At 58.3% G+C, this 26330-nt stretch overlaps 15 protein-coding genes across 15 annotated transcripts in view; 7 read left to right on the plus strand and 8 right to left on the minus strand.

The window, feature by feature from the left end:
• Positions 1-154: 154 nt before the first annotated feature.
• Positions 155-1267, minus strand: OT_ostta05g04620 (NAD-dependent epimerase/dehydratase; the record flags this gene model as incomplete). The annotated part of the gene is made up of 1 exon (XM_003079528.2): positions 155-1267. One exon carries the CDS (start codon positions 1265-1267, stop codon positions 155-157), a length of 1113 nt encoding a protein of 370 aa, XP_003079576.2.
• Positions 1268-1989: 722 nt separating this feature from the next.
• Positions 1990-2514, plus strand: OT_ostta05g04630 (unnamed product; the record flags this gene model as incomplete). Its single annotated transcript, XM_022984372.1, has 1 exon — positions 1990-2514. One exon carries the CDS (start codon positions 1990-1992, stop codon positions 2512-2514), a length of 525 nt encoding a protein of 174 aa, XP_022839110.1.
• Positions 2515-2630: 116 nt separating this feature from the next.
• On the plus strand, positions 2631-3449 carry OT_ostta05g04640 (Polycomb protein, VEFS-Box; the record flags this gene model as incomplete). The annotated part of the gene is made up of 1 exon (XM_003079529.2): positions 2631-3449. The coding sequence occupies one exon, from the start codon at positions 2631-2633 to the stop codon at positions 3447-3449; it is 819 nt and encodes a 272-aa protein (XP_003079577.2).
• A 118-nt stretch (positions 3450-3567) lies between these two features.
• Positions 3568-10926, minus strand: OT_ostta05g04650 (Fibronectin, type III; the record flags this gene model as incomplete). Its single annotated transcript, XM_022984373.1, has 1 exon — positions 3568-10926. The coding sequence occupies one exon, from the start codon at positions 10924-10926 to the stop codon at positions 3568-3570; it is 7359 nt and encodes a 2452-aa protein (XP_022839111.1).
• Positions 10927-11506: 580 nt separating this feature from the next.
• OT_ostta05g04660 (Domain of unknown function DUF4098) lies at positions 11507-12832 on the minus strand (the record flags this gene model as incomplete). Its single annotated transcript, XM_022984374.1, has 1 exon — positions 11507-12832. The coding sequence occupies one exon, from the start codon at positions 12830-12832 to the stop codon at positions 11507-11509; it is 1326 nt and encodes a 441-aa protein (XP_022839112.1).
• A 15-nt stretch (positions 12833-12847) lies between these two features.
• On the plus strand, positions 12848-13969 carry OT_ostta05g04670 (TMPIT-like; the record flags this gene model as incomplete). The annotated part of the gene is made up of 1 exon (XM_003079534.2): positions 12848-13969. One exon carries the CDS (start codon positions 12848-12850, stop codon positions 13967-13969), a length of 1122 nt encoding a protein of 373 aa, XP_003079582.2.
• Positions 13970-14044: 75 nt separating this feature from the next.
• On the minus strand, positions 14045-16033 carry OT_ostta05g04680 (Glycosyl transferase, family 1; the record flags this gene model as incomplete). Its single annotated transcript, XM_003079535.2, has 1 exon — positions 14045-16033. The coding sequence occupies one exon, from the start codon at positions 16031-16033 to the stop codon at positions 14045-14047; it is 1989 nt and encodes a 662-aa protein (XP_003079583.2).
• A 115-nt stretch (positions 16034-16148) lies between these two features.
• Positions 16149-16577, minus strand: OT_ostta05g04690 (unnamed product; the record flags this gene model as incomplete). Its single annotated transcript, XM_022984375.1, has 1 exon — positions 16149-16577. The coding sequence occupies one exon, from the start codon at positions 16575-16577 to the stop codon at positions 16149-16151; it is 429 nt and encodes a 142-aa protein (XP_022839113.1).
• Positions 16578-16700: 123 nt separating this feature from the next.
• OT_ostta05g04700 (Clp, N-terminal) lies at positions 16701-19511 on the plus strand (the record flags this gene model as incomplete). The annotated part of the gene is made up of 1 exon (XM_003079537.2): positions 16701-19511. The coding sequence occupies one exon, from the start codon at positions 16701-16703 to the stop codon at positions 19509-19511; it is 2811 nt and encodes a 936-aa protein (XP_003079585.2).
• Positions 19512-19691: 180 nt separating this feature from the next.
• Positions 19692-21233, plus strand: OT_ostta05g04710 (Coactivator CBP, KIX domain; the record flags this gene model as incomplete). Its single annotated transcript, XM_003079538.1, has 2 exons — positions 19692-19750; positions 19892-21233. The coding sequence occupies 2 exons, from the start codon at positions 19692-19694 to the stop codon at positions 21231-21233; spliced, it is 1401 nt and encodes a 466-aa protein (XP_003079586.1).
• Positions 21234-21329: 96 nt separating this feature from the next.
• Positions 21330-21734, minus strand: OT_ostta05g04720 (Thioredoxin-like fold; the record flags this gene model as incomplete). The annotated part of the gene is made up of 1 exon (XM_003079539.1): positions 21330-21734. One exon carries the CDS (start codon positions 21732-21734, stop codon positions 21330-21332), a length of 405 nt encoding a protein of 134 aa, XP_003079587.1.
• A 44-nt stretch (positions 21735-21778) lies between these two features.
• On the plus strand, positions 21779-22618 carry OT_ostta05g04730 (Inositol monophosphatase, metal-binding site; the record flags this gene model as incomplete). The annotated part of the gene is made up of 1 exon (XM_003079540.1): positions 21779-22618. The coding sequence occupies one exon, from the start codon at positions 21779-21781 to the stop codon at positions 22616-22618; it is 840 nt and encodes a 279-aa protein (XP_003079588.1).
• Positions 22619-22645: 27 nt separating this feature from the next.
• Positions 22646-24349, minus strand: OT_ostta05g04740 (Endoplasmic reticulum vesicle transporter,C-terminal; the record flags this gene model as incomplete). The annotated part of the gene is made up of 1 exon (XM_003079541.2): positions 22646-24349. One exon carries the CDS (start codon positions 24347-24349, stop codon positions 22646-22648), a length of 1704 nt encoding a protein of 567 aa, XP_003079589.2.
• Positions 24350-24476: 127 nt separating this feature from the next.
• OT_ostta05g04750 (Thioesterase superfamily) lies at positions 24477-25961 on the minus strand (the record flags this gene model as incomplete). The annotated part of the gene is made up of 1 exon (XM_022984376.1): positions 24477-25961. One exon carries the CDS (start codon positions 25959-25961, stop codon positions 24477-24479), a length of 1485 nt encoding a protein of 494 aa, XP_022839114.1.
• A 78-nt stretch (positions 25962-26039) lies between these two features.
• OT_ostta05g04760 (unnamed product) overlaps positions 26040-26330 on the plus strand; it is a gene marked incomplete at both ends in the record, with an annotated part of 561 nt that continues 270 nt past the window's right edge. Inside the window, 2 exons of the mRNA XM_022984378.1 lie at positions 26040-26142; positions 26227-26330. The exon at positions 26227-26330 is cut by the window's right edge and continues 270 nt beyond it. Of these exons, the coding sequence (XP_022839115.1) occupies positions 26040-26142; positions 26227-26330 (207 nt within the window). The remainder of the gene's footprint in view (positions 26143-26226) is intronic.

Here is a 26330-nt window from a genome sequence, read left to right on the forward strand (position 1 = left end):
CGCCCGACGCATCCTTCGCGCGCGTCGGTGTCGGGCGCGGCGAGACGCGGCCTCACGCGGACGTCCGTCATCGTGATGCGATTCCGCGCGTGGTGCGCGGGCGAGGCGTCGCGGGCGGCGTCGTGGGGATGATGCGTGTGGGAATGAAGTGACTTTACACGGCGGCGTCGGCGGCGGCGTCGGCGTCGGCGGCGGCGGCGGCGGCGGCGTCGAGCGACCGACGGGTCGGCGGTGAATGCGTGGGCGGATGCGTCGGGTGCGCCTGTAAAGCCGGCTCGACGTCGCCCCAATACCGCTCGTCGATGGCGCGATGATACCAATCCACGGTCTCTCGCAACCCGACGTCCCACTCGATTTCTTGTCGCCATCCGAGCTCCTCGAGTTTGCTCGAGTCGACAAAGTACCGCCTGTCGTTGAACGCCCTGTCCTCGACGTACTCTAAAAACTCCTCGGGGTTTCTATTGAATATCGCACACAAATCCCGAGCGACGCTCACCACCGTGCGCTCCTCTCGCGCGCCGATGTTGTAAATGCTTTTATTTTCACCCGCCCGCAAGACGACGTCGAACGCCGCCGCGGCGTCTCGCACGTGCATGTACCCCCGCAACGCTAACCCATCGCCGTGAATCGGCACCCGCGCCCCCCTTCGAAGCAAATGAATAAACTTCGGAATCACCTTTTCCGGATACTGCCTCGGCCCGTACACGTTGTTCCCTCTCGTGATGACGTACGGCAAATTGTACGACGTCCCGTACGCCACGACGAGCATCTCCGCCGCCGCTTTCGACGCCGAATACGGATTCGTCGGCGCCAACACCGACGTCCCCTCCGACCCTCCATCGACCAACGTCTCTCCGTACACCTCATCCGTGCTCACGTGCACGAACCGTTCAATCGTCCCGCACCGCCGCGCCGCCTCGAGCGCGACGTGCGTGCCGATGACGTTCGTCTCCGTGAACGCCAATGAATTCCCGAACGACGCGTCCACGTGCGTCTCCGCCGCAAAGTGCAGGACGGTATCGATCGCTTTCACGCGAAGAATCTCACGCACGAGCGCGCCGTCGCGCACGTCGCCCGCGACGACCGAACATCGCGCGTCGTCCGTGACATTTCGCGCGCACGCGCTGCGCTCGAACGCGTCGAGAATCGTCACCTCTCGCGTCTCGCGTCGCTCCAGGAGGCGATCGACGACGTGGGAGGCGATGAAGCCGGCGCCACCGGTGACGAGGACGCGTCGGGGGACGTATCGCTCGCCCTCGCGCGCCATCGCGCGGCGACGAACGGCGACGGCGCGGCGCGACCACCGCGTGTGTGGTCTCCGCGTGTGGGCGAACAGTGTGGGTGTGTGATCCTCGTGTGGGCGAACAGTCTGGGTGTGTGATCCCCGTGTGGGCGAACAGTGTGACCACGCGACCCCGTGTGGGCGAACAGTGTGACCACGCGACCCCGTGTGGGCGAACAGTGTGGGTGTGTATCACCCCGTGTGGGCGAACAGTGTGACCACGCGACGACGTGTGGGCGAACAGTGTGACCACGCGACCCCGTCGTGGGTCGAGGGTGACATCGGGTACACACACCGTGGTGTACGACCACAGTGTACGTATTGTAGAAGGGATATGATCAATGACGACGCGTGGATGTCGACATCACCGACTGATCGCGTTCATGTATGACGTACTACGGCCGCAGAGACAGTACTGTGTGACGAATACGCCTGTGTGGAACACACGCGGTGGTCACGCGCCCATCGCGCCCATCGCATCGCACCGAGCGACGCCGTGCACGAGCGCTCGACGCGCGCGCGCGACGACGCGTCCACGGTCGCGTCCGCGCGCGCGCGTGGGGGGCGTCGCGGTGTGATTCGATCGAGACGCGGTGGATTCTTGGAATTCATCATCATCACGCAACGGCATCATCATCATCGTTCATCATCGCGGACGACCGTCTCGACGGCGCGCGTGAACGACCGCGCGCGCGTGGGCGTGGACGATGGAGCGCGCGCGGGCGTCGAGCGATGCGGAGGACGGTGGGACGACGACGACGACGACGACGACGACGACGACGAGCGACGCGCGCGCGGCGACGACGACTCGGGCGCCCACGGGGGCGTTCTTCGAAAGCCGCGCGTGGACCACGCCCGCGGTCGCGGCGGAGACGAACGGTGGGGGGGGCGTCGTGGACGCGCGCGCGCTCGAGGACGTGGACCGCGCGCGGGCGCCGGTGGATTTTAGGTTTTTAGAGGCGCGGACGCGGGACGCGGGCGAGACGCGGGACGCGCGGGCGGACGCGCGGGAACGAGCGCTCATGAAGGGTCGGGGAGCGCTCGAATGCGCGCGGAGCGACCGCAGTGCGTGCGCGCGGTGCGGAGAGACGTCGACGTCGCAGTGGCGGGTGATGTCGGCGAGGTACGCGAGCGCGTGGTGCGCGGCGGGCGATTTGCTGTGTAACAAGTGCTACGCCAAGGCGCGGCGGTTCGCCCGGGCGGAGGAGGGCGCGGCGCGAGAGACGCGGTGACGCGGGTCGACGCGGTGACGCGGTGACGCGGCGTCGTCGCGCGGTGTAACGCACGAACGCATCATCGTCAAAGTCGCGGGCGTCGGCGACGCGTCAGCCGCACTTTCGCGCGCGCGATGTCCCGCGTCGACGCCCCCGACCGCGGTGCCGCGCTCTGCGACCCGACGCGTCTCCGCGTCGACGGCGGCGACGTCGAGCGCTTCGCCGTGGACGTGTGCGCGGGTTTCCACGCGCGAGGGCCTTTGTACGCGCGCGAGGTCGCCCTCGTCGCTCGACCGACGTCGATGCGCGCGACGCCTGGACGCGACGGCGACGACGCCGTGGGCGCGTCGGACGCGCGCGCGCGCGCATCGAGCGCGTGTCGGTCCGGCGCGGCGACGCCGAGCGGGACGGTGAACGATGGTGGACCGCGGCGCGGCGGCGCGCGGGCGAGCGCGGAGACGTCGGACGCGGACGACGCGCGACGGACGGTGGTCGACGCTCTGGCGCGCGCGCGACGGGCGTCGGGGGTGGGCGACGATGTGGACGCGATGGCGCGAGCGGAGGGGTGGTTTTATAGTTCGCGAACGTTCGTGAAGAAGACGGGGACGCCGACGAGCGACACGGAGGACGCGGAGGAGACGGCGGGGGATCGAGAGGACGCGCCGCTGATCAACGAGTTCGTGGACCTCGCGGCGGAGGAGGTGGATTTCATGTGTAAGTGGAACGCGGTGGCTCGACGGTTTAACTGCCTGGGGGAGTGCGAGAGCGCGGCGCTGTGCGAGGCGTTCGCCAGGGCGCACGGGCGAGACCTCGCGCGAGAAGATTTTTTCAACTACTTTTTGCGAACCATGTTTGGGATGTTTGAGTTTGGCGTCATGGACCGCGAGGGCATCGTGCGCGCGCTTCGCGCCGCGTCGAGCGCGTCGAGGAAGCGGCGCATTTCTCAATCGTGAGCGCGTCGCGTAGACGTCGGACGGCGCTCCGCGCGTCAGCCGGCGTTCACGCGTTCGGTTTGTATTAATGTACAGTAGGTACCGGTACTATTGTATTGTATGCGCGCGTCCTGAGCGCTCAAATCTCATCCGGGTTTCTCGTGAGCACGCGTCGCATCGAGGCCTCGCGAACCATTCGCATCAGCGCGTAGTACATTTTCATCTCGTCTCGTCTGCGCCCGGGATAATCCAGAGCTCGGATCAGTCGAAGACCTCTGCAGACGTTGACGAGCTCGTCGACGTTTGATATCTCGTTGATGAACGCGTCGTCCAGCTGGAACTTGAAGAGCGAACGGACAAAGTATCCGACCGTGATGAACACAAAGGCGTACAGCGCGCGGATACTGTAGCTCGACAATCCGAGAGACGTGACCAATCCGACGAGATAACGATCGCTAACGGTGGCGAATAACACCCCCCGATCGGTCGATGGTGTACTCACATCTGTACCACAGAAATCGTTCAAGACTGAAGGGAAATACGTCCCCGTTGGAGTGACTGACCACATGTAGTCACGAGTCGTCGACGTGAGCGAAACGTTGACTCCGATGTACGCCGAGGTCACTCGATCTAGGATCTCTACATCCGTGGCGGGCGTGAGGTGGAATCCGCGCGGCACGACGGCGTTCAACACCAAACTCCCGCTACCGTTGTTGATGATCGTCGCGAGCGCCGAGCAATCGGCGTTCGATAGACTCGATACCAAATTGATGGACACCGCTTTCGCCTTCGGCGGACCGTTCCTTGTGAACTCCGCTGAAAATGTCAACGTCGCCTTGCACTCGGACGCGGACGCCGTCGTGGTCAAAGTCGACGCGAGCATTGTTCTCGCATCGATGGGTGAGATCCAGGGAGTCGTCGAATACCTGGGGAAGCGCACGCAGTCGGAGTCAATGCTTCTGTACGTGAGGCTCGAGAGGAGCTCCTCCTTGATGGCGTCTTCAGAGTCTGACGACATGGGATACCCAGTGGCGAAACCGGTGTAGAGCTGTTGTCGCTCCGTCTTTGCGTTCGCAACGACGTCTAGCTGAACGCTCATCTGCGCCGTATCGACTCTGTTACTCTCCAAGGCTGGATTGAACGTGCTGAAAATGAAGATCGGACCTGTGAGGAGCAGGATTATGATCGCCACTGTTCCGCCGCCCAATATGATCTTTAGCACCCGCGGGACCGGTCTCGCTCCGCCGTAGTACTGCCTCTTGTTCTTTCTGAAAGAGATCACCAGCGACGTCTTGTGCAGGGCGTAGTATAACGCCTCGTAACGGAACCACATAAAAAAGTCCAGGCTCGTGTCGCTCACCGTCCAGTCGAGCAAGGAACGAATCTCAAACAGAAAAGGTATCAGGTTTACCAAGCTGTACAGAAGACGTCCCAAGCTCGAAGGTCCGAAACGCATAATCATGATTTTGAATTGGCTCCCCTCTCTGAACCCCTCTCTCAACTGCATCGCGCTGACGAAGAAGTATGTGAGCATCAAAGCGGTGAACCACTTCAGATGGGAGTTGTGCCGCGGAGACATGTACGCCCGCGAGTCAAGCAACGGAAGGAATAAGAATATGAGCAATACGTAGAGCGCACTCACGGTCATATGCAGGAAGAGCTTGGCCCGGACATTTCGGGTAAGATACACTAAGCGTGTCAGGATCATCCAGGCAACAGAACATGCGATGGATATCGTCAATCCCGTTCCAAAAGATTCAGTCGAGCTCAACGCCGTACCAGAAGCGAACACCAAGTTATTGTAATCAGTGACGAACCAAATCCCAATAATCAGCTGAAGAAACACTTCCAAAGCGTGTAGATCGACACCGGGCTTTCCCACGTTTTGTCTTGGAACTTTTGCCGAATTTTGTAGACAAATCTGCTCGATCAGTGTAAAGAACGTTCTCGCCACAAAGTACCAAAACTTTTTTATACGACCGAACATTCCAAGAAACTTCCCGATATGTCTCCTGAGCTTGCGCTGCTCCCTCGAAAGCTGGCTGGGACGCTTTTCCATAGATCCCTGTTTCACGGGCTCTACATCGTCTCCAATCTTCGGAAGAGTCGGCGTGGTCGATCTGAGAAGGCGTAAATCATCATCCGTGTCGAAAAGTACCTTGTTAAACTCCTCGTAGTCTTTGCGAGGGTGCAATAATTTGGTATCTCGGTGCGATCTTTGCCCTAAAGCCCGCAGATGCGCCAGGTGTAACACGAGCGATAATATGAGTATGATGTCGGTCCATACTTCATCGCGAACCTTTGAGCGACCACGGGGCACCGTAAGGAGTGTCGCGCTGAGAGTACTGTATGAGCCGTCGACGCGGTGATCGTAGAGCGTCGATGTCGGACAACTCGGCTGCGCGCTAATGTACCATCTGTTACGATCATCCGCACTCGCACCATCCTTCAGCTGCATGCAGAATACCCTGCTCTGAACTAACATGCGAACGAAGTAAACACCCACCGAGTACCAGAAAATGCCCATCCACGTCCTTGGCGATGGATGCGGATTCCACATCGCCGCAAACGACACGAGAAATAATACGACGCAGATGCTCATCAAATCCATGTGATCAACGAAGTTCAAAACGACGCTGATGTACACTAGTAACTCACTTTGTGAAAATATGATTTTTCCAAGTCCGGTGATAATGTTTGAGTCGCCCCAATCACCCTTGCGAGTCCACTCGCTGTCGCCACTTTTCTGTGGACGCGGGTACAGCGCTGGGTCGAGAATAGTGGAAAACGCGTCCATCGCAAATCGGTAACCTCGCATGATTACAGTGACGAACGTACCTTCGGTGCTCGGCTCATCACCGCCGTCATCGTCCTCTCGCAGAGGCATTGTCACGACGCCAGATTCTTTTGAATCAGGCCCATAGCCGTACTTTTTTGAGCACGCCTGAACAGTGAACGCATAGTTAGCACCAGGCGTGAGATCGGCCACCACCACCTTGCAAGCTGATCGTGATTCTGGATCAACATCTACTCTGACTGGATTTACGAAGTGTGGGAATATTGTCGTTCGAGGATGACGTTCACGCTTTATCGCAAATTGCTCGATGTCGCGCGCGGCTGAATCCATTTTCCATGATACCTCCACAGTTGTCGCACTCTTCGGCACCACGGTGACACTATGCGGGACGTATGTAGTTATCATTTGTTCGTGATCGACCGATTTTCTGAATCGTTGAAATTGAGTCCACTCCGCCGTCGCCGATGCACTGTGACGCACTTTGTCCGCAATTGTCTGATACTCGCTGTCCATTTCTCGCTGAGTCTTCGCCCTCCAACCCAGGACGTATTTACGGTAGAATAAGGTTCGACGTGCGACCCTATCGAGCTCCTGTTTCTCCAACTTCAAGATTTCTCGAACGTATCGTTCATCCGAAAACAACTGCGTTTGTACTGAGCAGAGGATGAACAGTATGATATCGACGCCGATGGATCCGGATCTGAAAGACAACACTGGCACGCAATCCGATGCGAGCATGCTCGCATCACACGCCGATCCAAGCTTGCGAATGCCGAACAAAGAGTTTATAGTCTCGCACTTGCGCGTACCTTCTACACAGGCTCCGACAAATGCTGTCGTGCCGCTAAGCAGCTTCGGCTTCAGATAAGGTATCTGATACACGAGCTTGGACGTCAAGACCAGAAAAATATACGTTGGTAGAAGACGAAATAGCTCGCCGTTCCACCATCCATGCTTGTGCGTCGGAAACAGTCGCACATTTATACGTAAGCCATTGTATCTGGTTGTAAATAGGATTGAGATGCAGGCGTAACCCAAGGAGACAAAATCACTCTTTCCTTGAGACACGGTTGCCACGTACGTGAGAATCACGATAAGCATAAGTAAATACTTGTGGAACAATCCATGGAAGTATTGCGTCATCAGAGCTTCACTTCTTCCGTATTGCTGTAACTTTCTGTCACGACGCGCCATGCTCGCAATCGATGCAAATGAGTATCTTCTCTGAATAGCCTGTGTCTCAGAGGCGTACGTGAGTTGACGCGATAGGCGTCGGCTGGTCCACTCTGCGCGCTTCATTTCCTCTCTTTCTTGAGCTTTCTCAGGAACTGGAACGTATTGTTCTAGTTGGGCGCTGACATTATCCCACAGTTTGACTTTTTCATCGAAAGAGAGCTCTGCGGTCTCGTCCAGTTTGCGTCGCTCCGCGAGACGCTTGTTCACTTTGTCGGCGAGGCGAGTGAATTGCTCAGAATGTACCCAACTGTTACCCATTTGCTGACCTTTTGCTCGCATGTATCCGCGCATCCACGCCGCGCGAACGTCAGCGCGCACCATATTTTTGTGCCCTCGGCGCACGTAGTGCGCGACAAGTAAAATGACGAGGACGTCGGCGACGATTTCATAAGCCTGCACCCAAACAGGCCTGGAGTTGCAACTGTACGTCGATGCGGATGCAGGAGGTGGCGGCGATGGAGCGTAGATAGAAGACGATGGACAGCTGCCGACGTCTAGCCAGAAACGTTTTTCAGGGCAGTTCTCGCAGTAATTAGTCCCCAACCAAAGGGATGGCAGACGAAGAGCGGCAAGAACGTGAACAACCAAGACGGCGCCAATAATAAGCACGATTGCGTAGCCTTGAGATTGGAACCGAACGATACCGTCGCGATTATTGAACGTCAAAAAGTATCCAAGTATGATGATGTAAACCGAGCTCGTGACGTCAGATTTGAGGAAGGCGCTGATGAGCAACACCGCCATAGCAAGGAGATACTTCAAACTCCCCAACTCGTCAATAACAGAGTCCAACACTTCAAACTTGCTCCGGAGATCCCAATGTACGAAGCGATGCACGGCGCGCACGACCATCGCACGCCAGCCTAAGTGCTCTTTCCCCGTTGCCGTTCTCGCCAATTCTTCTGAATTCGCGTCGTTTAGGGCCCTTTGCAAATCAGCGAAAACATCTTCTTCTCCACGAATTGGCGTTTGCGCAACCATCGGAGAGAATCCCTCATCTTTCGTCGCGATCTTCTTCTTCTTCTCTGGAGTTGCGTACTTCTTCATGCGCTCGGCAATGATGAGTAATTTGAGCTTCTTTGCGGCATCGCAGCCTCGGACTTCTCCACGCAATTTTGCCCAGTAGCTCGCGCGAGGTACAGAGCTCGCCGTCGCCGCCTTTGTCTTCATTTGCGCTTTGACATTGTGTCGCCTCTGCAGGAATCCGTGCAGTACGGCGAAAATCACCACCATGTAATACACTCCGAAGATGTACCAATTTGTGCTAAAAGTAAGACATGCTCTAGTAGGAAACTGATTTGAAGCAGATGCAATCACGCCGGCGTCGTAACAAAATGTGCCAGCGGCATCGAGCACATAAGGCCACGCGCAGCATGTTCTACTCGTTTCCAAGGCATCTTCCAATCGTGAGTCATAGAGCGAGATGAAGCCGAGCCAACTACCCCATCGTTCGTTAACGAGCGTGTTGAGCGAGCCAGACTGGAACACAGTCAAGAGCGTGATCTGCTTCGACACTATCGATATCACCGCCAACAAAGCCAACCAAAATCCGTAATCGTTCACTTCTGTGTGAATCGACATCGACTGCGCGTGCCGATAGTCCGACTCCCGAACGCGCCGAGCGTTTGTTTTTGGCGGTGGTGTCACCTCACAATCTTCAGACGTGATTTGGGAACCATTTCGCCGTCGAAGCCGTTTTATGTATCGCCATGCGTCAGTCAGAACCCGCAATGCCGTTTTTAGCATTCCGAGAGTGCCCTGCCGAAGCGGCTTTGGCGGCTTCCCTCGATTCGTAGGAACTGCAAGCTCTATGCACGCAAACATGATCATCACGACATATAGCACACTGAGGACGTCGACTCGAAACGCAATGGCTATCGTCGCCACCAGCAAAAGAACCTCCATAGAAGACTGGTGCAGAATCGCCTCGAACTTGTCGCCCAATGAATCCCGGACGTGTTTCATCATGCACGCGTACGCTTGATACACGATCTCGAATGGACTCATGTCGTCGATTCTTTTGGTCGTTTCCACGTTCTCATGCATGGCTTTTGCGCGAAACGAGCCATCCTCGGATCTTTGACTATCTTCTCCAATGTACGCGTGAAGATTCATTTCGTCGCCATCCTCCGCTTTCACGCATTTGTCCAACCAGTACCACAGCATCGCGCACAACATGATGGTCAAATAACGATGATACATGTGCTTCCACGAGTGCAGTGCGGTAACCGGAATGAGGCCAAAATCGTACGGCGTGAGGTTTCTACGCAAATTCACCGGCCACGCCTTCGTCAACGCCTCAGCAACTTTTGGAATGTTCCAAATGTACAAGAATGCGAGGTATGCATACTGAAATTCGAGGTAGCGCGCCAAGACAATTCGCAAACGAAACACCCACTTCTCAGAAAACGCACCGATCCCGGACTTGCAGACGAGTCTTCTGGCAGACGCAAGCATCCATAGGGTCGTGAGAAGCACCGTGCTGACATCCACAATCTGTATCACGCTAATGGAAAATCCTCTCACGTTTGCAAGCCCCGTGAATGTCATTGCCGCCGCGACATATGGAACATACAGCAACGGGCTGTACATTTCCCGCTTAACGCTAAAACCTGCGAGCTCTGTGAAAGTGAAAGACACGTCGGTGTCGCCGTACGATATAGCGACGGCGAAGCAAATGTTGGCGAGCCAAGCGAAAACAAATCCAACCGTCTCGGAAGCGGACATGCAACAAATGCGCCCTCCGTTTCCTATCTTCCAGAAACCTAATATTTGCGCGACTTTCGAATTCTCTAGCACTTGAGACGTGTTCTCGAGCGAAGTAAAGATGTACGAACCCACGATGATGATGTAGGTGCAAATTTGCATCTTTTCCGTTGTAGAAATTCTGTGTTGAAAACGCGTCCATTTCGACATACGAACGTCGCCCTGTCCGCCGACGAAGCGTGTGTAAACGGAGATGAAAAGGAAAAACTGCACCACGCCGTTCGCCGAGTAACCAGTGACGGCGCAACAAATGAGACCCAGTAGACGCCACCACTTTTGCGCCGACTTTCGGAGCTCGTGCTCGGTGAGCCCGAGAACAGCCGAGAGCATTTCGTGCAGCCACGTGTTGATCGCTGTCGAACGCGGTCCCTCGTCATCTTTCATCGCATCTAGCTCCCGCGCGAGCTCCGCCCTGACCCAGAAAGAAAACACGAACAACAGCGCGTCCGGGACGAGCGACCGTGCCACCACGCTCGGAGTGGAAAACTTCTGCAATCCAAACGCGCGAAACCACGTCTCCGGCGTCTCGCTCACGATCGCTATCAACGTTTGAAAGATAATGTGCGCCAAAATAAAAGCCCCCGCGACGAACCCGCTCACCGCCGCCGTTTTCGAAGAGCGAAGTATCGCCCGCTCCGTCGGCTGCGTCGACGCGCACATCGTCAAGAAGAGAACAGCGTAACTCAACGAAACCTGCATCGCACGATCCCAACGATCGTTCCGTCAGTCCCGAGATCGCATACTCATCGCCACTCGCGCGTCGTCGTCACTTCCGTCGTCGCGCGTGAACGCACCAAATCGCACCGCGCGCACGCCGCCGCCGCCAACGCGGCGCCGTGCGCGCCGCGCGCGTACGTCGGCGCGCGCGCATCTTCCGACATCTCCGTTCCGTCATCGCTGCTCACGTCCGAAAGCTCCCATGCGCCGTCGCGCTCGAGCGCGCTCGAGCGCGCGTTCGCGTCCACGGCGTCGCGCGCGCTGGAACCATCGGCCTCGACCGACGGTGCGGTTCGTCGTACACTCGACGACACGGCGACGCCGACGCGCCGTGATGCGGCGCGCGGTGACGACACGTCGTCGTCGATGCCCGGACTCGACATTGACCGCGCTGTGGCGCCCCGTAACGGGGACGTCGGCGAGTGCGGCGCGATCGAATGATGAATCCTTGGCGCGCGCGGAGCGACAGCTGGATTTGAGGCGTTTGAATAAAGCGGGCGCGTGAAGGATGAGAGAAACGACGCGCGTCGCGGATTCAACGAATGAAATGCATAATCTTACATCAAGAGCGGTCAGTGAGACCGGCGACGGCGCGGGCGAACCAGGAATCGGCGCGGAGACGGACGGGGCCGGCTCGGGCGTCGAGGACGACGCTCGCGCCCTCGGATCCGGCAGCCACCTTGCGGGCGACGACGTCGGTGTCGTCGTGGACGATGCGAACGCCGCGCGGATGTTCAATGGCGGGGTTGGGTAGAGTGACGATGTCGTCGACAAGAACGCCGTTGTGGACGCCGACGACATGGGGGAAGGGTGAGAAACCGCTCGGAAACGCGGCTTCGATGGCGCCGCCGCGAGAGCTCACGTGCGCAATGTGCACGCGCTCGGCGAACGCGACGTCCACGCTTCCACCGCCGGAATCTATCCCTATCATCTCGTCTCCCGCACCCTCGAGCGCACCGATGACGACGTCCCCGCCTCCCGAGCGCACGAGTCCGAACTCGCCGACGCGCACGCTCTTCGCCGCAACCGCGCCGCCACCCGTGTTGACGTTGATCTTATCGGCGAACACAGCCTCGACCTGGAACTTCCCCCCACGTCCCTCCTCGTCGGTCTCGGTGTCCACGTACACGACGGAACCGACGAGTTTCCCGCCGATGATGACGTCCCCACCCTGCGTTTGCACTCTCGAATCCGCGCTCACGCTCGAGCGAGCGCGCACGCTCCCCCCGCGCGTCTCCACGTCCATGATCGATCCCTTGATCGTCCCTAACCCAACGTCTCCTCCGTTCGTGCGTAATTTCAATCCCGCCTCGACGACAGACTCCACAAAAACGCTCGAACCTCTCCCGTCGAGCGCGGCGTCGACCCCGCAAAAGCGTGGCGGAATCGTCGCCCTGATCGTCACCGCTCTGGACGTCCCCGCGATGCGCCCATCCGTGACCACCACGATCTCGCCCCTCTCCCCTTCTCTTCGCACGTCGAATCCGTCGCCCAGATCACCGACGCCCTCCGCCCGCGCGCCCGCGTCCGCCGCCGAACCGTGTCCATCCTTCATCGTCACCTCCACCTCCATCTCCTCCCCGGGCGCGGTCGCCGGCACCACCTCCACCGTGACGTCATCCATCGCGCTCTCCACTCGAATCGTCGAACCCGGGGCGACGTCGCGTAGAATCCGCGACGCAAAGAACCTCAACCGCAACGCGTCCAAGCCTCCAAACGTCCTCGTCGTCGCCCTCGACGCCGCATCGCGCGCGTCGATCGACGCCCATCGCGCGCGCGACGCCGTGTGACGTCCGAGTCCGACGCGCGCGAACGCGACGCGAAGCATGGACGCGACGCGCGTCGCGGACTCGAGAACTCTGTCGAAGCGATCGATAATCACCGTCATTAATCGCCGTGCGCCATGCCCGCCGACGCCGACGCCGCGCGCGAGACCGCGGAGCGCGCGCGTGAGCTCGAGCGCAAGGCGCACGTGATCTCCGGTCGCGTCGCGCAGTTGGATTCGAACACAAAGTCGATTAAATCCGATTTGAACGCGCTGATTGAATCGTTGCGCGAGCTCGAACGATGCGTCGAGACGGAGGACCCGACGTGCGATTCGAATGAGGTCCGAGGGGCGGTGTACGGCGCTCGACGGGTGATCCAGGGCGCCGGACCCGGGGGGGATTTGTTTGGGTACTGCGCGAGAGAGGAGGAGACGCGGCGGTCGCGGTTTTTGAAGCTCTTCGTCGGCGGCGCGGTGGAGCTGAGCTCGGCGAGGCAGGAATCGCGATTGAGATTGAAGGAGGAGTACTATCAGTTCCGGGACCGGATGACGCTCGTGTACGTCTTCGCACCTCTGGCGTTGTTGTTGGGGTACTCGGAGCGCGTGCGGCCGCGGGCGCTGGACGCGACGCAAATCGGGTACCTGCGAGCATTCTATCCGATCGCGCTGCAGCTCTACTGGGTGTGGTTGCTGTATTTTTACACCGCATTGGCGCTCAGGGAGAACATTCTGCGCGTGAACGGGTCGACGATTCGTCCGTGGTGGATCAAGCATCACTACTACAGCGCGGCCATGTCGCTGTGCGTGCTGACGATGCAGTTGGATTCGCCCGCGTGCGAGGCGTTCACTTCGAGATTTCTCACATTCACTACGCTCCAGGGGATCGTGATGCTCGTGCAAAACAGGTACCAGAGGTTCCGAATGTACACGCGCGTGGCCATGGGGAAAGCGTCGCCGATGGACGTCGCCTCGGGCGAGTTATCCGGCGGGCAGCTTAAACTCTTGTACCCGCTCTTATTCGGTCTGCAAGCGATGCAGTTGTCCGTGGGCACGAGCGTGCTTTGGGTCGTTTGGACGACTTATCGCATCGAGAGCCATGTCATGCGCGAGTGGCAGGCGTCCGTGGCGGGCGTCTTATTCACTCTCATGGCCATCGGCAACTTCACAGCGACCGTGAACACGCTTCGATCCAAGCGCACGTTTGCCATGAGGAAGAAGAAGTTTGGGAGCTTCTCGAAGGATACCGATCATCAGGATTAGTTAGCCCTACGATCATGTTGTACAAACCACCTAGTCTTGTTCTAAATTTGAAGTTTCTTGATAATCGGATCGTTGCTATAATTCATCGTTGCGCGCATTCGTGGCTTGAGCGTCAACCTTCATCTTCGCGTATCCCTCCGGCAACATGAGCATGTATTTTTGCGATGATACCGACCCCATAGCGCGGAAAGCCGTTCCCCAGACGTAACTAGCTTGTGTCTGCAACTGTTTCATTATCCACGTAGGCATGAGAACGACGTAATGAGGATTGATGTTGTGCACGCCATCTCCCACATCCATTGGAAGCAACCGTCCATTTGCAGATGTCGGAGCAACGACTATGCCGTAATATTGATCCTTCGTCTGTTGAATCATCATGTATTGAATGAATTGATAGTTCACTTCGACGTCGGGATGATGATACATCGTCCAAGGCGTGCTCCAATCGACCAAACGTGGATATTCGTCCGTGGTGACAGTGAAAAACGGCCTTTCAGCGAAAGTATCTTCAAGCGCCCAAGGTTTGCGTTGACTGTGAGCCACTTTTGCCTCGGTCAACAACTGTCGGAACTGCTCTGTGATAGTATCCAAGGCGAACACGTCATCGATCCAAGCGAATACGCTCTCGAGCGGAGGAAGCTCCGCGGCGCCCGTGGAAATGACGGTCAGCGCATGCGCCGCGCCTGGCACGCTTGGTGCTGCCCAGTATGAGCCTTGAATAGATTCGAACGCCGCAGGCTCGACCGCAATTCCATACTTGGTGTAATCTCGCATCGCCGTGAAGTTGGTCGTGATCACGGGCGTGCCCAGAGCTTGACACTCCAAGACGACCATACCAAAGCCTTCGGCTTTAGACGTGTGCAAACACACGTCGGCGTGTCTCTTCAAAGCCGTCGTGCGACTCACATCGTGCCTGTTTTCGTCCAGGGTGTACATATTATCCGGAATACCCGCATGTTGAAGCACCAAGCGCAAAGCTACTCCAGTGCGCACCACTGCGACGGGCGGTTTGGATCCATCGTTCATGTCGTTTTGCGTCATGGCGCTGTCGACGGCGTGAATCCACAGATGCGTCTTCAAATCTGGGTTTTCACGCTGAAATTGCGCAAAGGCGTGAATGGAAGCGACCCAACCTTTTCTATCTTGATCTTCGTAGTTCCCTCCTTGCATGAGTACCAGAAAAGTGTCGTTATCTATCTCATCAAGGTTCCGCTTGTAAGACTTATCCAACGCAACTGAGTCAAAGAGACGCCGTCGAATCGCTGTTCGAATCGTCGCTTCGTCGGCATCATCGCTGACACCCTTCTCTCTCTTTGCGTTCGCATCAAACGCGTTGGCTCGCGCATTCAGAGCCGCACGATCGATGAAGTGCGGGATCGTTCGCGTGAGAGGTTGCACAAGCTCGATGGCTCGTCCAGTCGTATCGGACAACGCCGCCACGGCTGAGTACATCGACAGAATCGGCGAAGACGAATCGGGGACTTCGTGATGATACGGCATCCACATAACTGTCGGTACTTTGAACTCGTTCGCGTCCAAATACATGTTCCCAACGTCCATGAGCAACACAAACGCGTCGATACGATTTAGTGTCGCGAGCCTGTTCAACTCTTGCATGGTCAATCCGAGAGCGTTGATCCCGGGGGACATCACTTTCTCCACGTTAGGGACGCCCAGAAACGTCAAATGCTTCGATTCTTCGCGCTCGTTCGGGTTAGGTCTTCGAACACCCGGTTTAAAAGCCCTCAGGGCTTCTTCCAGCGTGTACGTCCCCTCTGGCAATCGCACGTCCGGCACCCTGGGCAACCAAAACGTCCTGTGCCCGCGATCGGCGAACGCGCGCGCGACGCCCGAAGTTTGTGCTTGATAAGCCCCGAACCCCCACGGAATCGTCGCCGCGACGAAACACACCGAGCGCGGAACGTCTTTACCCTTCGGCGCAATCTTCTCTTTAAACGCGCTCGTAAACTTGAAACCGTGCGCGACGCCGGCGCACGCGAACAGCGCGACGCAGAGAACGACGCGCACGACGCGCGCGACGTCGCTGCCACGTCCGCGCGCCATCGCACGAGCGACGCGCATCTCACTCTGCGGCACCAGAGGAACTCGCCGGGACGTCTAGTCGATCGACCAAAGATTCCACGCTCGATCGAGCGATCGAGCCGAGTCGTTCGCGCCTTCAGAACCCCATGTCCACGTCGTCTCCGTCGTTATGATCTTCCATGACGAAGGATGACGCCGCGAACGCTCTCGCCGCGTCGGCGACTTTTTCCGCGCACCGCTCCGCGTTCTCACCCGCCTCCCTCTCCGGTTCAATCTCCACCGCGAACGCCCGCGTCTCCGTCCCGCTCGAGCACCGCAAGACGTTTCGCATCCCAACCGCGCGCTCGACCCACTCCTTGGCGTCCCAGTCTCCGAAATCATCCCCCGTTCGCGCCTCCACGCGCACCCATCCTCCGCTCGCCGACGCTCGCACCCGCAGCGCGTTCACCGCCGCCGACGCCGTCGGCACCGATAACGCGTTCCCGAGCCGGTCGACGTCTTTCCCGTTCGCCTCCGCCCGCGGCGTCGGCTCCACGCGCACGTCGAACGTCGGACGCGTCGGCATCGTCGGCGTCGTCGTCGCGCTCTAACGACCTCGCGCATCGCTCGCGCGACCTCGCGCGCGGTCGCCGCACATCTCGCGCGCGCGGAATCGCGACCGGTGCGCGCGGGGGCGGAAGGAGCAAAAATGTCCAGATCGACCGCGACGCGCGCGGGGGCGATCGCGCGCGCGCGCGCGCGCGTGGGCGCGCGCGAAGGGACGATCTCGCGCGCGACGGACGCGAGGGCGGGGAGGAAGCTCGCGCGACCGACGCGACGGTCGATCGTCGTCGAGGCCGCGGCGAGCGGGAAGAAGATATCGCAGAATGAGTTCACGCAGCGCGCGTGGGACGCCATCGTGGCGGCGCCGGAGACGGCGAAGCAATACAATCAGCAAATCGTGGAGACGGAGCACCTGTGCGACGCGGTGTGCTCGCAAAAGGAGTCGTTCGCGATGCGCATCTTCGCCCAAGCGGGGGTGAAGGATTTGAAAGTCGTGCTCACAAAAACGAGGGATTTTATTCAGGCGCAACCCACGGTGAGCGGGGCGCCGCAGCAGGTGTTGGGGAGGTTTTTGGAGACGCTCGTGGATGACGCGAGAAACATCTCGAAGGACATGTCAGACGAGTTCGTGGCGATCGAGCATCTCGTGCTCGCGCTGGCGAAGGACGAGAGGTTTGGGAAGGGGTTGATGGCAGATTTGGGGGTGACGTACGCCTCGCTCGAGGGGGCGGTGATCACACTTCGTAGGGGCGAGAACGTCACGGATCAGGACGCCGAGAGCAAGTACGAGGCTTTGAAAAAATACTCGCGGGATCTGACCGAGGAAGCGAGGCAAGGAAAGCTCGATCCCGTGATCGGTCGAGATGACGAGATCCGACGAACGATTCAAATTCTGAGCAGGCGATCAAAGAATAATCCAGTGCTCATCGGAGAGCCCGGCGTCGGGAAGACGGCGGTGGCGGAGGGACTTGCGCAGCGCGTGGTGAGTGGCGACGTCCCAACGTCCCTCCAGGACGTGCAGATTATGTCTCTGGACATGGGCTTGCTCATCGCCGGCGCAAAGTTCCGCGGAGAGTTCGAGGACAGACTCAAGGCGGTGATGAAGGAAGTCGCCGACTCGATGGGAAAGATAATTTTGTTCATCGACGAGATTCACACAGTCGTTGGCGCCGGCGGAGGAGGCGGAGGCAATGGTATGGATGCGGGCAACTTGCTCAAGCCCATGCTCGGACGAGGAGAGCTGCGATGCATCGGTGCGACGACGTTGGATGAGTATCGGACGTACATAGAGAAGGATCCCGCGCTGGAGCGCCGATTTCAACAAGTTTTGGTGGCGCAACCGTCGGTGGAGGACACCATCAGCATTTTGCGTGGCTTGCGCGAACGTTATGAGCTCCATCATGGGGTATCCATATCCGATAGTGCTCTTGTGGACGCGGCAACTCTCAGCGACAGGTACATTGCCGACAGGTTTTTACCCGACAAAGCGATCGATCTCGTGGACGAAGCGGCGGCAAAGTTGAAGATGGAAATCACCTCCAAACCAACGGTTCTTGATGAAATCGATCGCGAGATTCTCAAGCTTCAGATGGAGAAGATTTCTTTGTCCCGCCCTGGGGCGGCTCGCGATCAGCGATCGATTCAGTCCAAGCTCGATAAACTCGACACGGACTTGAAGTCTCTCAGCGTGAAGCAAGCCGAGCTCAACAGTCAGTGGCAGGGTGAGCAAAACAAGTTAAAAGCGATTCAGACCCTCAAAGAGGAGATAGATTCGGTGGCGATCAGCATTCAACGTGCCGAGCGTGAGTACGACCTCAACAAGGCGGCAGAGCTGAAGTATGGTACGCTCATGAACCTCCAACGAAAGTTGAACGAGGCGGAGGAGGTGCTCGAGCAGGCGACCTCATCAGGAGAGCCGACGCTGTTGCGAGACGAAGTCACGGAAACCGATATCGCCGATGTCATCTCAAAGTGGACCGGGATCCCGGTTTCGAAACTCCAGCAAGGTGAACGTGAGAAACTCCTGGACTTGCCCGCTGAGCTCCACAAGAGAGTCGTCGGTCAAGACGAAGCTGTGCGATCTGTGTGCGAGGCGATTCAACGCTCGCGCGCGGGTCTCTCTGATCCGAACCGTCCTATCGCGAGCTTTATGTTTCTCGGTCCAACGGGGGTCGGTAAGACGGAATTGTGTAAGACGCTCGCCTCATTCTTGTTCAATACCGAAGAGGCGATGATTCGTATCGATATGAGCGAGTACATGGAGAAACACTCGGTGAGTCGCTTGATCGGCGCACCTCCCGGATACGTTGGCTTTGAGGAGGGTGGGCAACTCACTGAAGCGGTTCGCAGGCGACCGTATTCCGTCGTGCTCTTTGACGAGATGGAAAAGGCGCACGGCGACGTTTTCAACGTGTTGCTTCAGATCCTAGACGACGGTCGCGTCACGGATTCGCAAGGACGCCTTATCAACTTCAAGAACACCATTCTCATCATGACATCAAACATCGGCAGTCAGTACGTGTTAGATTCCAACGAAAGTTCCAAAGACACACGTCGTGAACGCGTCATGGAGGCCGTGCGCGGTCATTTCCGCCCAGAGTTCATCAATCGTGTGGACGAATGGATTGTATTTGATCCGCTCGCCAAGGATCAGGTCACCGCTATCGTTGAGCAACAAATAATGCGGGTCGCCGATCGGCTTAAGGATCGCAAGATTGGTCTCGAGGTATCTACGGCGGCGGTAACGCTCTTGTCCGACGCTGGTTTCGATCCCGCCTTTGGTGCGCGTCCCGTGAAGCGCGCCGTCCAGAGCTTGTTGGAGACAGCCATCGCGCAGGCCATTCTCCGTGGAGACGTGATCGATGACCAAATCGCCGTCGTGGACGTCTCTGCTGACGTTCCCGGAAAGCTCGCGGTGACCACCAAAGCGCGAGTGCCCGAGCCGACCTCGAGATGACGCTCGACGGACGAACGCTCCGAACGATCGACGGAGGAACGCTCATACGCCACTCTTGTAACGAAAAATCTCTCTCCGTCGCGGTAACGTCAACGAAGGCGAACGTTTACTCACTCAATCACTGGGCGCTCGCCGAATCTCCGACCAAGATCTTCACTTTCCCTCGCGCGCGCGCTCGTCATGGCCGACGACGACGAGTGGCGCGCGCGCGTCGATCGAGATGATAACGTCCAACAGCTGTGCGTGCGGTGAAACAGCGATGACGTCGCGACGACGCGGGCCGGGACGAGAGACGACGGCTGGTTGACGACTGCGAGCGTTGGGTGAAGCGGAGACCACGGTGACTGACGAGCGACGACGCGCGCTGGACGGACACGCAGGCTGACGGTGATGCTCACGGCGAAGGATCCGCCGTACGATGACGTGACGGTGTCGAACGCGCGCGCGGCGTCGAGAAAGGTGGAGGGGATCATATTCGATCGCGCGACGGACCGAGAGACGTACGAGCGGAAGATCAGACAAAAAATCGAGAGCATGAACGAGCAGATCGTGAAACAGCGAGCGAAGCGAGCGTTGGAGGCGGAAGGGCAGACCATGGCTGAGGCGCCGGCGAAACACAAGGTGCCGAGGGAGGCGGAAGCGCGAGACGCGCGAGCGGAGACCTCGGACGCGACGGCGACCGGTTACGCGTACGAGGAGGGACGGCGGTATTTTTACGCCGTCGGCGCAGATGTGCAGAAGCGTTTGCGCGCGAACGCTCTGACGAAGTGGCTGGAGGCGAACCGAAAGACGTCGCAGATCGCGAGGGATTTCATCACGGCCAAAGGAGGGGAGGAGAAGAAGAGAATATACAACGAAAAGTTGAGAGGCTACCTCGACGAGTGGGTTTTCAAGTATATCACGATGCGGTTGGAGATGAAGCGTCGCGAGAGCGCGTTTTCGATCAATTCCGAGTTGCAAGGTTTCGTCACGAACCTCATGACAACGAACGCCACGGAGGACGGCGGCAACGCGGCAAAGCGTCAAGCCACCGAGGCGGCGAGGGCAAAGGCGGCAATGGTCGAGCCCACATCGGATTATTGGCTCAAGGTACACGAGTTGAACGAGAAGTACCACGCTCCGCTGAGTCGGGCGCTGAAGTCGGTGCGGCAGTCTAAGGTGAAGCTCGGAGCGATACGACAAAAGTTTGTTGATTTACTCGCCAACCGCATCCTTCCCACCATCGAGCAGACTCCAAAGAACCGTAATCTGAGCATCCCGCCCCACATGTCACACCTGTTGCAGATCGAAACGGCGATCAAGAAGGCTTTGGCCAAGTATGAAGCGACGCAGCAGATCAAGCAAGAGCAAAAGAGACTGGAAGCGATGACGCCGACGCAACGTGCAGTGGCTTCACTCACCGAGGGAGGCGCGAAAGACACACATAAAGAGGCGCGCGCGGCGATCAGGGAAACATGCGCTTCTCTTAAGAGTCACATGGGCGTTAACGGCGATTTCTCCGCCGAACGCTTCGACTCGGACGAAGACGAAGTTGATGATTCCGTCTCGGCGGAGCTCCTGAAGGATTTGTTGGAGGGCGAAAAAGCGCTCACCGTCTTACCCGCGGGTGCCCCGAACACGTGGACACTCGAGCTCGGCAATAATGTCGTCGCCGTCGCGTTCAAGGGATACTGGGATTCCATGTCTGAGGACGTTCGCGTCAAGGCGCTCGCAGAATATTAGAAGCGGCGACTACTACCAGTATCGACCGCGGCATCTTCTCATTAATGCGCACATTTCCCGCTAATAGACTAATCCACCGATCACGCGTTGACGCCCTCATCGCATCACCCCCCACCCCCCGCGCTCGTCCGGATCGATCGTCGAGTGCAGCCACACGCGATCGCTCACCTGTTGCGGCCGCGCTCTCGGGACGTCGTCCACCAACCTTCCCTTCCTATAAAACGCCACCGTGGGCGTCCACCGCACGTGTTGAGCCGTGAACGGGAGCGCGTCCACGTCCGCGTCCACGTACACCACCCCTCGATCACCCCTCGCGCGTAACGCATCCAGCGTCGGTCGAAGCTTTTCACAGTGCTTACACCAGCTCGCGGTGTAATTCACAACCAGCAGGTCGTCTCGGTGCTCTCTCAGCGTCCGCGCGAACGCGCTCTCGGAGTCGACGTCAAAGGATGGTTTCGATGCGATCGTCGACGGCGCGGCGGCGTCGTCCGCGCGCGACATGTCGGGAGCGATGAATGTCACCGGCGCCGCACTGTACCGCGCGCATGACGCTCGAACGCGAACTCGAGTGCGCGCGAGCGTGCGCGCTCGCGGCTGGGCGAGAGATATCGAACGCGTGGACGTCCAAGCGCGACGTGGAGTACAAAGGGTCGGTCGATCTCGTCACGGCGACGGATAAGAAGTGCGAGGAGATCATCTTTAAGATGATTCGTGAAACCTTCCCGGAGGACGACGTCGTCGGTGAGGAGACGCACGGGAGCGAGACGCTGCGCCCGTCGACGCGGCGGACGTGGTACGTCGATCCGCTGGACGGGACGACGAATTTCGTGCACGGGTTTCCGTTCGCGTGCGTCTCGGTCGGGTTGTGCGTCGACGGAAAGCCGGCGGTTGGAGTGGTGCATAATCCGACGTTGAACGAGACGTTCGAAGCCTCGCTGGGAGGTGGAGCGCGGTTAAACGGGAACGCAATCGCGGTGAGCGCGTGCACGGAGCTCGGCCGGGGGTTGATCGGGACGGAGATCGGCGTGCACAGGGACGAGGCGACGGTGGACGCCGTCATGGGACGCTTGCGTGCGCTGACGAAACACGCGCGGAGCGTTCGGTGCTCGGGGTCGTGTGCGATGAACATGTGTGGGGTGGCGATGGGACGTTTGGATGGTTTTTTTGAGATCGGGTTCGGGGGGCCGTGGGACTGCGTCGCAGGCGCGGTCATCGTGCGCGAGGCGGGAGGGGTCGTGCTCGATCCCTCTGGCGAGGATTTCGATGTGTGCGCCAGGCGCGTGCTGTGTGCGAACGCGCACGTTGGTTCATCGCTCGTAGATGCTCTCAGTACCGTGCCCGACGGTCCCGATGAGCCTCAAAAGCCGAGCGTAGCGACGTGTTGATGTGTACGGTAGTCTTTCATTTTTTTATCAATCTCTTTTTCCTATTCTTCGCTTCACCGCGCGCGAGCTCGCGTAGACAAAGCGCTCGAGACCGACGCTGCACGTAACGAGCCCGCCTAAGATTGCGCTGCATCCTAGAATCCACTCAAGAAGATTTTTGTGAACCTCTCGCGTGACGACGCCCATGGCGGAAATGTCGTATGAAAATCGTATTGAAGGTCCATCCGGTCGACGGAAGTCATCCGTACCGAATTCTCGATCAATTTCGCCACCGGTACGATAATTGCGAGATAACTCCCGCTCGGCCGCGTCGTCGCGCAACTTAAACGCATGACTACTGAATGTGTACTCGTAGATGTGGATCGGTTCGTCACCCACGGGATGATACGTGCGCGGTATCACATGGACGTAATGATCAAAAACGGTCCTTCCGCTCGTGTCGGCGTCGAACTGCATCGGCTTAGATAATTTTCCAGCAAACCGTCCACCGGCATCTTTTGGAATGAGCTTCCATGCCTTGCGAAGATGCCTGGGGACAAAACGACGTGGACCGCCCGGGGCGTGTGTGCCAAAAGAGAGATGCTTCACGACATGCGTCATATCGACATCTCCGATGGTATGCGAACGCGAGCGTGGATGAAAGTAAAACGCTCCCGGAACACGATTGATGGAGAACTGTCCGTTGATCGAACATCCGGGCGAGCGCACGGTGGAATCGCGCAAGCCGTCGCCGTCGAAATCATGTCCGATGACGAGAGGCCGGCGCTGCGGATTCGACTCTGAGTCACCCCCCTCGAGACCGGCTTCAACTTCTTTTAACAAGGATTCTGCGAACGTAGCGATGGCCTCGGCGCTTCTCTTACCGTGATAGACTTCAAACTGAATATCGTCTGTGCGCTCTTCCAGTGAAGTCTGATTTTCGCGAGACGGATGGAGCGAGCCGGCACGATAGACACGTATCGCGGGATACGCTTGAATGTGTAACTTCGCACACAAATCATCGTTTCCTTCGATCGTGCAGTCCACTGAGGCGAGCCCAAGAGCCAATCGTGGTTTGCCGATGCGTCGGATCTCTAATCGAACCATCTCAGACGCGTGTTCCCAAATTGGGGCAAATTCACGACAATGCGAGCACCACGGCGCGTGAAAGTTCACCATGAGCAAGCCACTCGCATGTATCTTCACCATTCGTTCGAACGCTTCGACGCCCACGATGTCGTATGCTATGCGTCTATTTCCATAATGATCGAAATCCGTCGTCGTCCCTAATTCGTGCTGTCCTACATCGACCAACGTTGGAGAAGCGTGCTCCAGGTTCATAAATCGAAGCGGTCCACTGAGCGGATGCTTGTAAATGTTATCTCCGGTAATGTCCATTCGTCTCGAATGAAGCGCGTCGACGACGTCTAGCGAAAGCAATTCACAGCCGACGTTGGGGAAGTCGATTCGGACGTTCACCGGCAGAGTCATATCAACCGAGTCGCGGGCCACCACAATGTCTTGGACGAACTGCGTACTCATGAGCGTCGACACTTGGAGATAGAACAATCCAGCGATGATACCGGTGACGATGATAGTGAATATCCCCCCGGTGGCCGTCGGCTCCACGAACGCGGACGCCTCGCGACTCGGATGGGCGTACGCGTCGCAGCTCCTCAAAATGCTAAGAGTGCCTCGATCGTCGTCACCGGGAAGTGACGCATATCCCGTGGAAGAACGTCGCACGACCATGGGCGGGGCGGATTGAGAGACGAGCGGGATTTCTTCGTTCGAGGCGCGCGGTCGTGTGGGACCTCGTGCGCACGAAAACGTCCCGTCACTTGGTCCGACAACAGTTAACATTACACGGTGCGGCGGATTAAATATAAGTTGACAAGTTGTTCCTCTGGTCGAAATCGTCGTCGGTGCACAGCGTTCTGCGGATGCATTTGTCCCAGATCAGAAGACCCTCGTCGTTGGATTGCGGGAGCACCCGACGAAGTCTCACGGGCTCGCCCGTCTTGACTCCGTCGGTGTCCACGAACTCCTCGACGTTAAACTTGAAGAAAAATCTGTTCGCCACGGCGGACGTCACTTTGTGAGGATTGGTCACGATGGCGCGAACTTCGATGTACACGCTCGGCTTGCCACATCGAGCGTCCTCGGCGTTCACCGTGTGCAGCACCTTGCACTTGAATCGAACGAGGTCGCCGACGCTCACTGGGAGCTTGAAATCGATGTCGCTCATCTCCACGAACATGGGCTGCCCACCCGAGAAGAGCTGGCAGTTGGCGAACGCGAGCTCGTACGCACGACGCAGTAGAAAGCCGCCAAACACGCGTCCAGAGAGGTTGCGTTGCTGCGGTTGCGCCACGAACATGTTCTCCACCTCGGTTTGCGACGTCAACACCTCGTTGTATCCGGCGGTGAGCGCCGGCATCTCCATGATCAAACATGCGCGGTCTCGCTGCACCCGGACCCACTCAGCGCGGTGTTTCACGAGAAACTCGTTCAGAGCGGCATCGCCCTTCTTGGAGCGGAGCTTTTTGCGCACGATGGACGCCTGGATCTCTTGGAATCGCTCCTTGTGTCGCTTCGTTTCGCAAATGAGCGGGTTCACCGGCCAAGGTCCGTTCGTCTCGGGGTCTCTCGCCACAAAGGTGAAATCAGCCGTGAGCGCGGGCTCGGGCGTGCGCGCATCATCCACGGTCGCGTTGACCGTCTGCTCGTCATCTACCTCGTCGCCCTCCATCCTGATCACCATGCTCGACGTCCCCACAAAGGCAACCTCACCTCGGAGCACCAAGTCCTTATCCAACGACAGCGGTCGATTCAACCGCACCCTATCCACGCTCGCCGTCACCAACTGTGGCGTTTGCGTCGTGTCATCGTCATCATCGGCGTGAAAGAACGCGATATTCCCCGCGAGCGAATCCAAATCCTCCAAAATCCGTCCCATTCTCACCGTCCCATCGCCGTGCGACCTATACATCTCCCGCATTTCCTCATCCGTCTCCCACACGTACACCGCGCTGTGCGTGCGCGGCGTTCGCGGAACCAGCTTATCGCTCAGCTTGGTCGCCAACTTCCCACTCTCCGCCTTTCGCAATCGCTCCCGCCACAAATGTTTCGTCACGTGCGTCCTCGTGTGCGCGATGTGCACCTCCTCCGCGCTCCGCTCCGGCGACGTCCCGTTCGTCGTCGTCGCTCTCGGTTCCCTCTCCGCGCGCGCCGTCGACGCGCGTCGCGCTTCCGTCGTCGTCGTCGTCGTCGTCGTCGCGCCGTACGATCGCCGAGCGGCGCGAACGAAAGAATCAATCGTCGTCATCGTCGTCGTCGTCGTCGTCATCGTCATCGTCGTCATCGTCGACGAACGCGCGATCGCGCGAAACCCGAGCTCGCGACGCGCGCGCGCGCCGAGCGCCTCGATCGCCCGTCGCATATGAGAGGCGCGGCGGGTGATACGGCGTTGAGCAGGAAGAGGGGCTGGCACGAGAAGATGATCGATGAGCACAAACGCAAGGCAAGCAAAGGCGAGCAAATTAGCATTAGGAACTACCTCTTATAGATGTTGTAGAGAGTATTTTAGCACCTTGCAACATCTGGTTGGTGGTCAAAACCTCTTGGAGACATTTTCGCCCTTAACATTTTCGCTCGTAACTCGCTACGGAAGAATGAAACAAGATTTAGCCACGCCCAGTTCTCTCACAAATTTGCAGAAGGTTCTCTCACA

Source organism: Ostreococcus tauri, assembly GCF_000214015.3.
Source record: "Ostreococcus tauri WGS project CAID00000000 data, contig chromosome 05, whole genome shotgun sequence".
NCBI lineage: Eukaryota > Viridiplantae > Chlorophyta > Mamiellophyceae > Mamiellales > Bathycoccaceae > Ostreococcus > Ostreococcus tauri.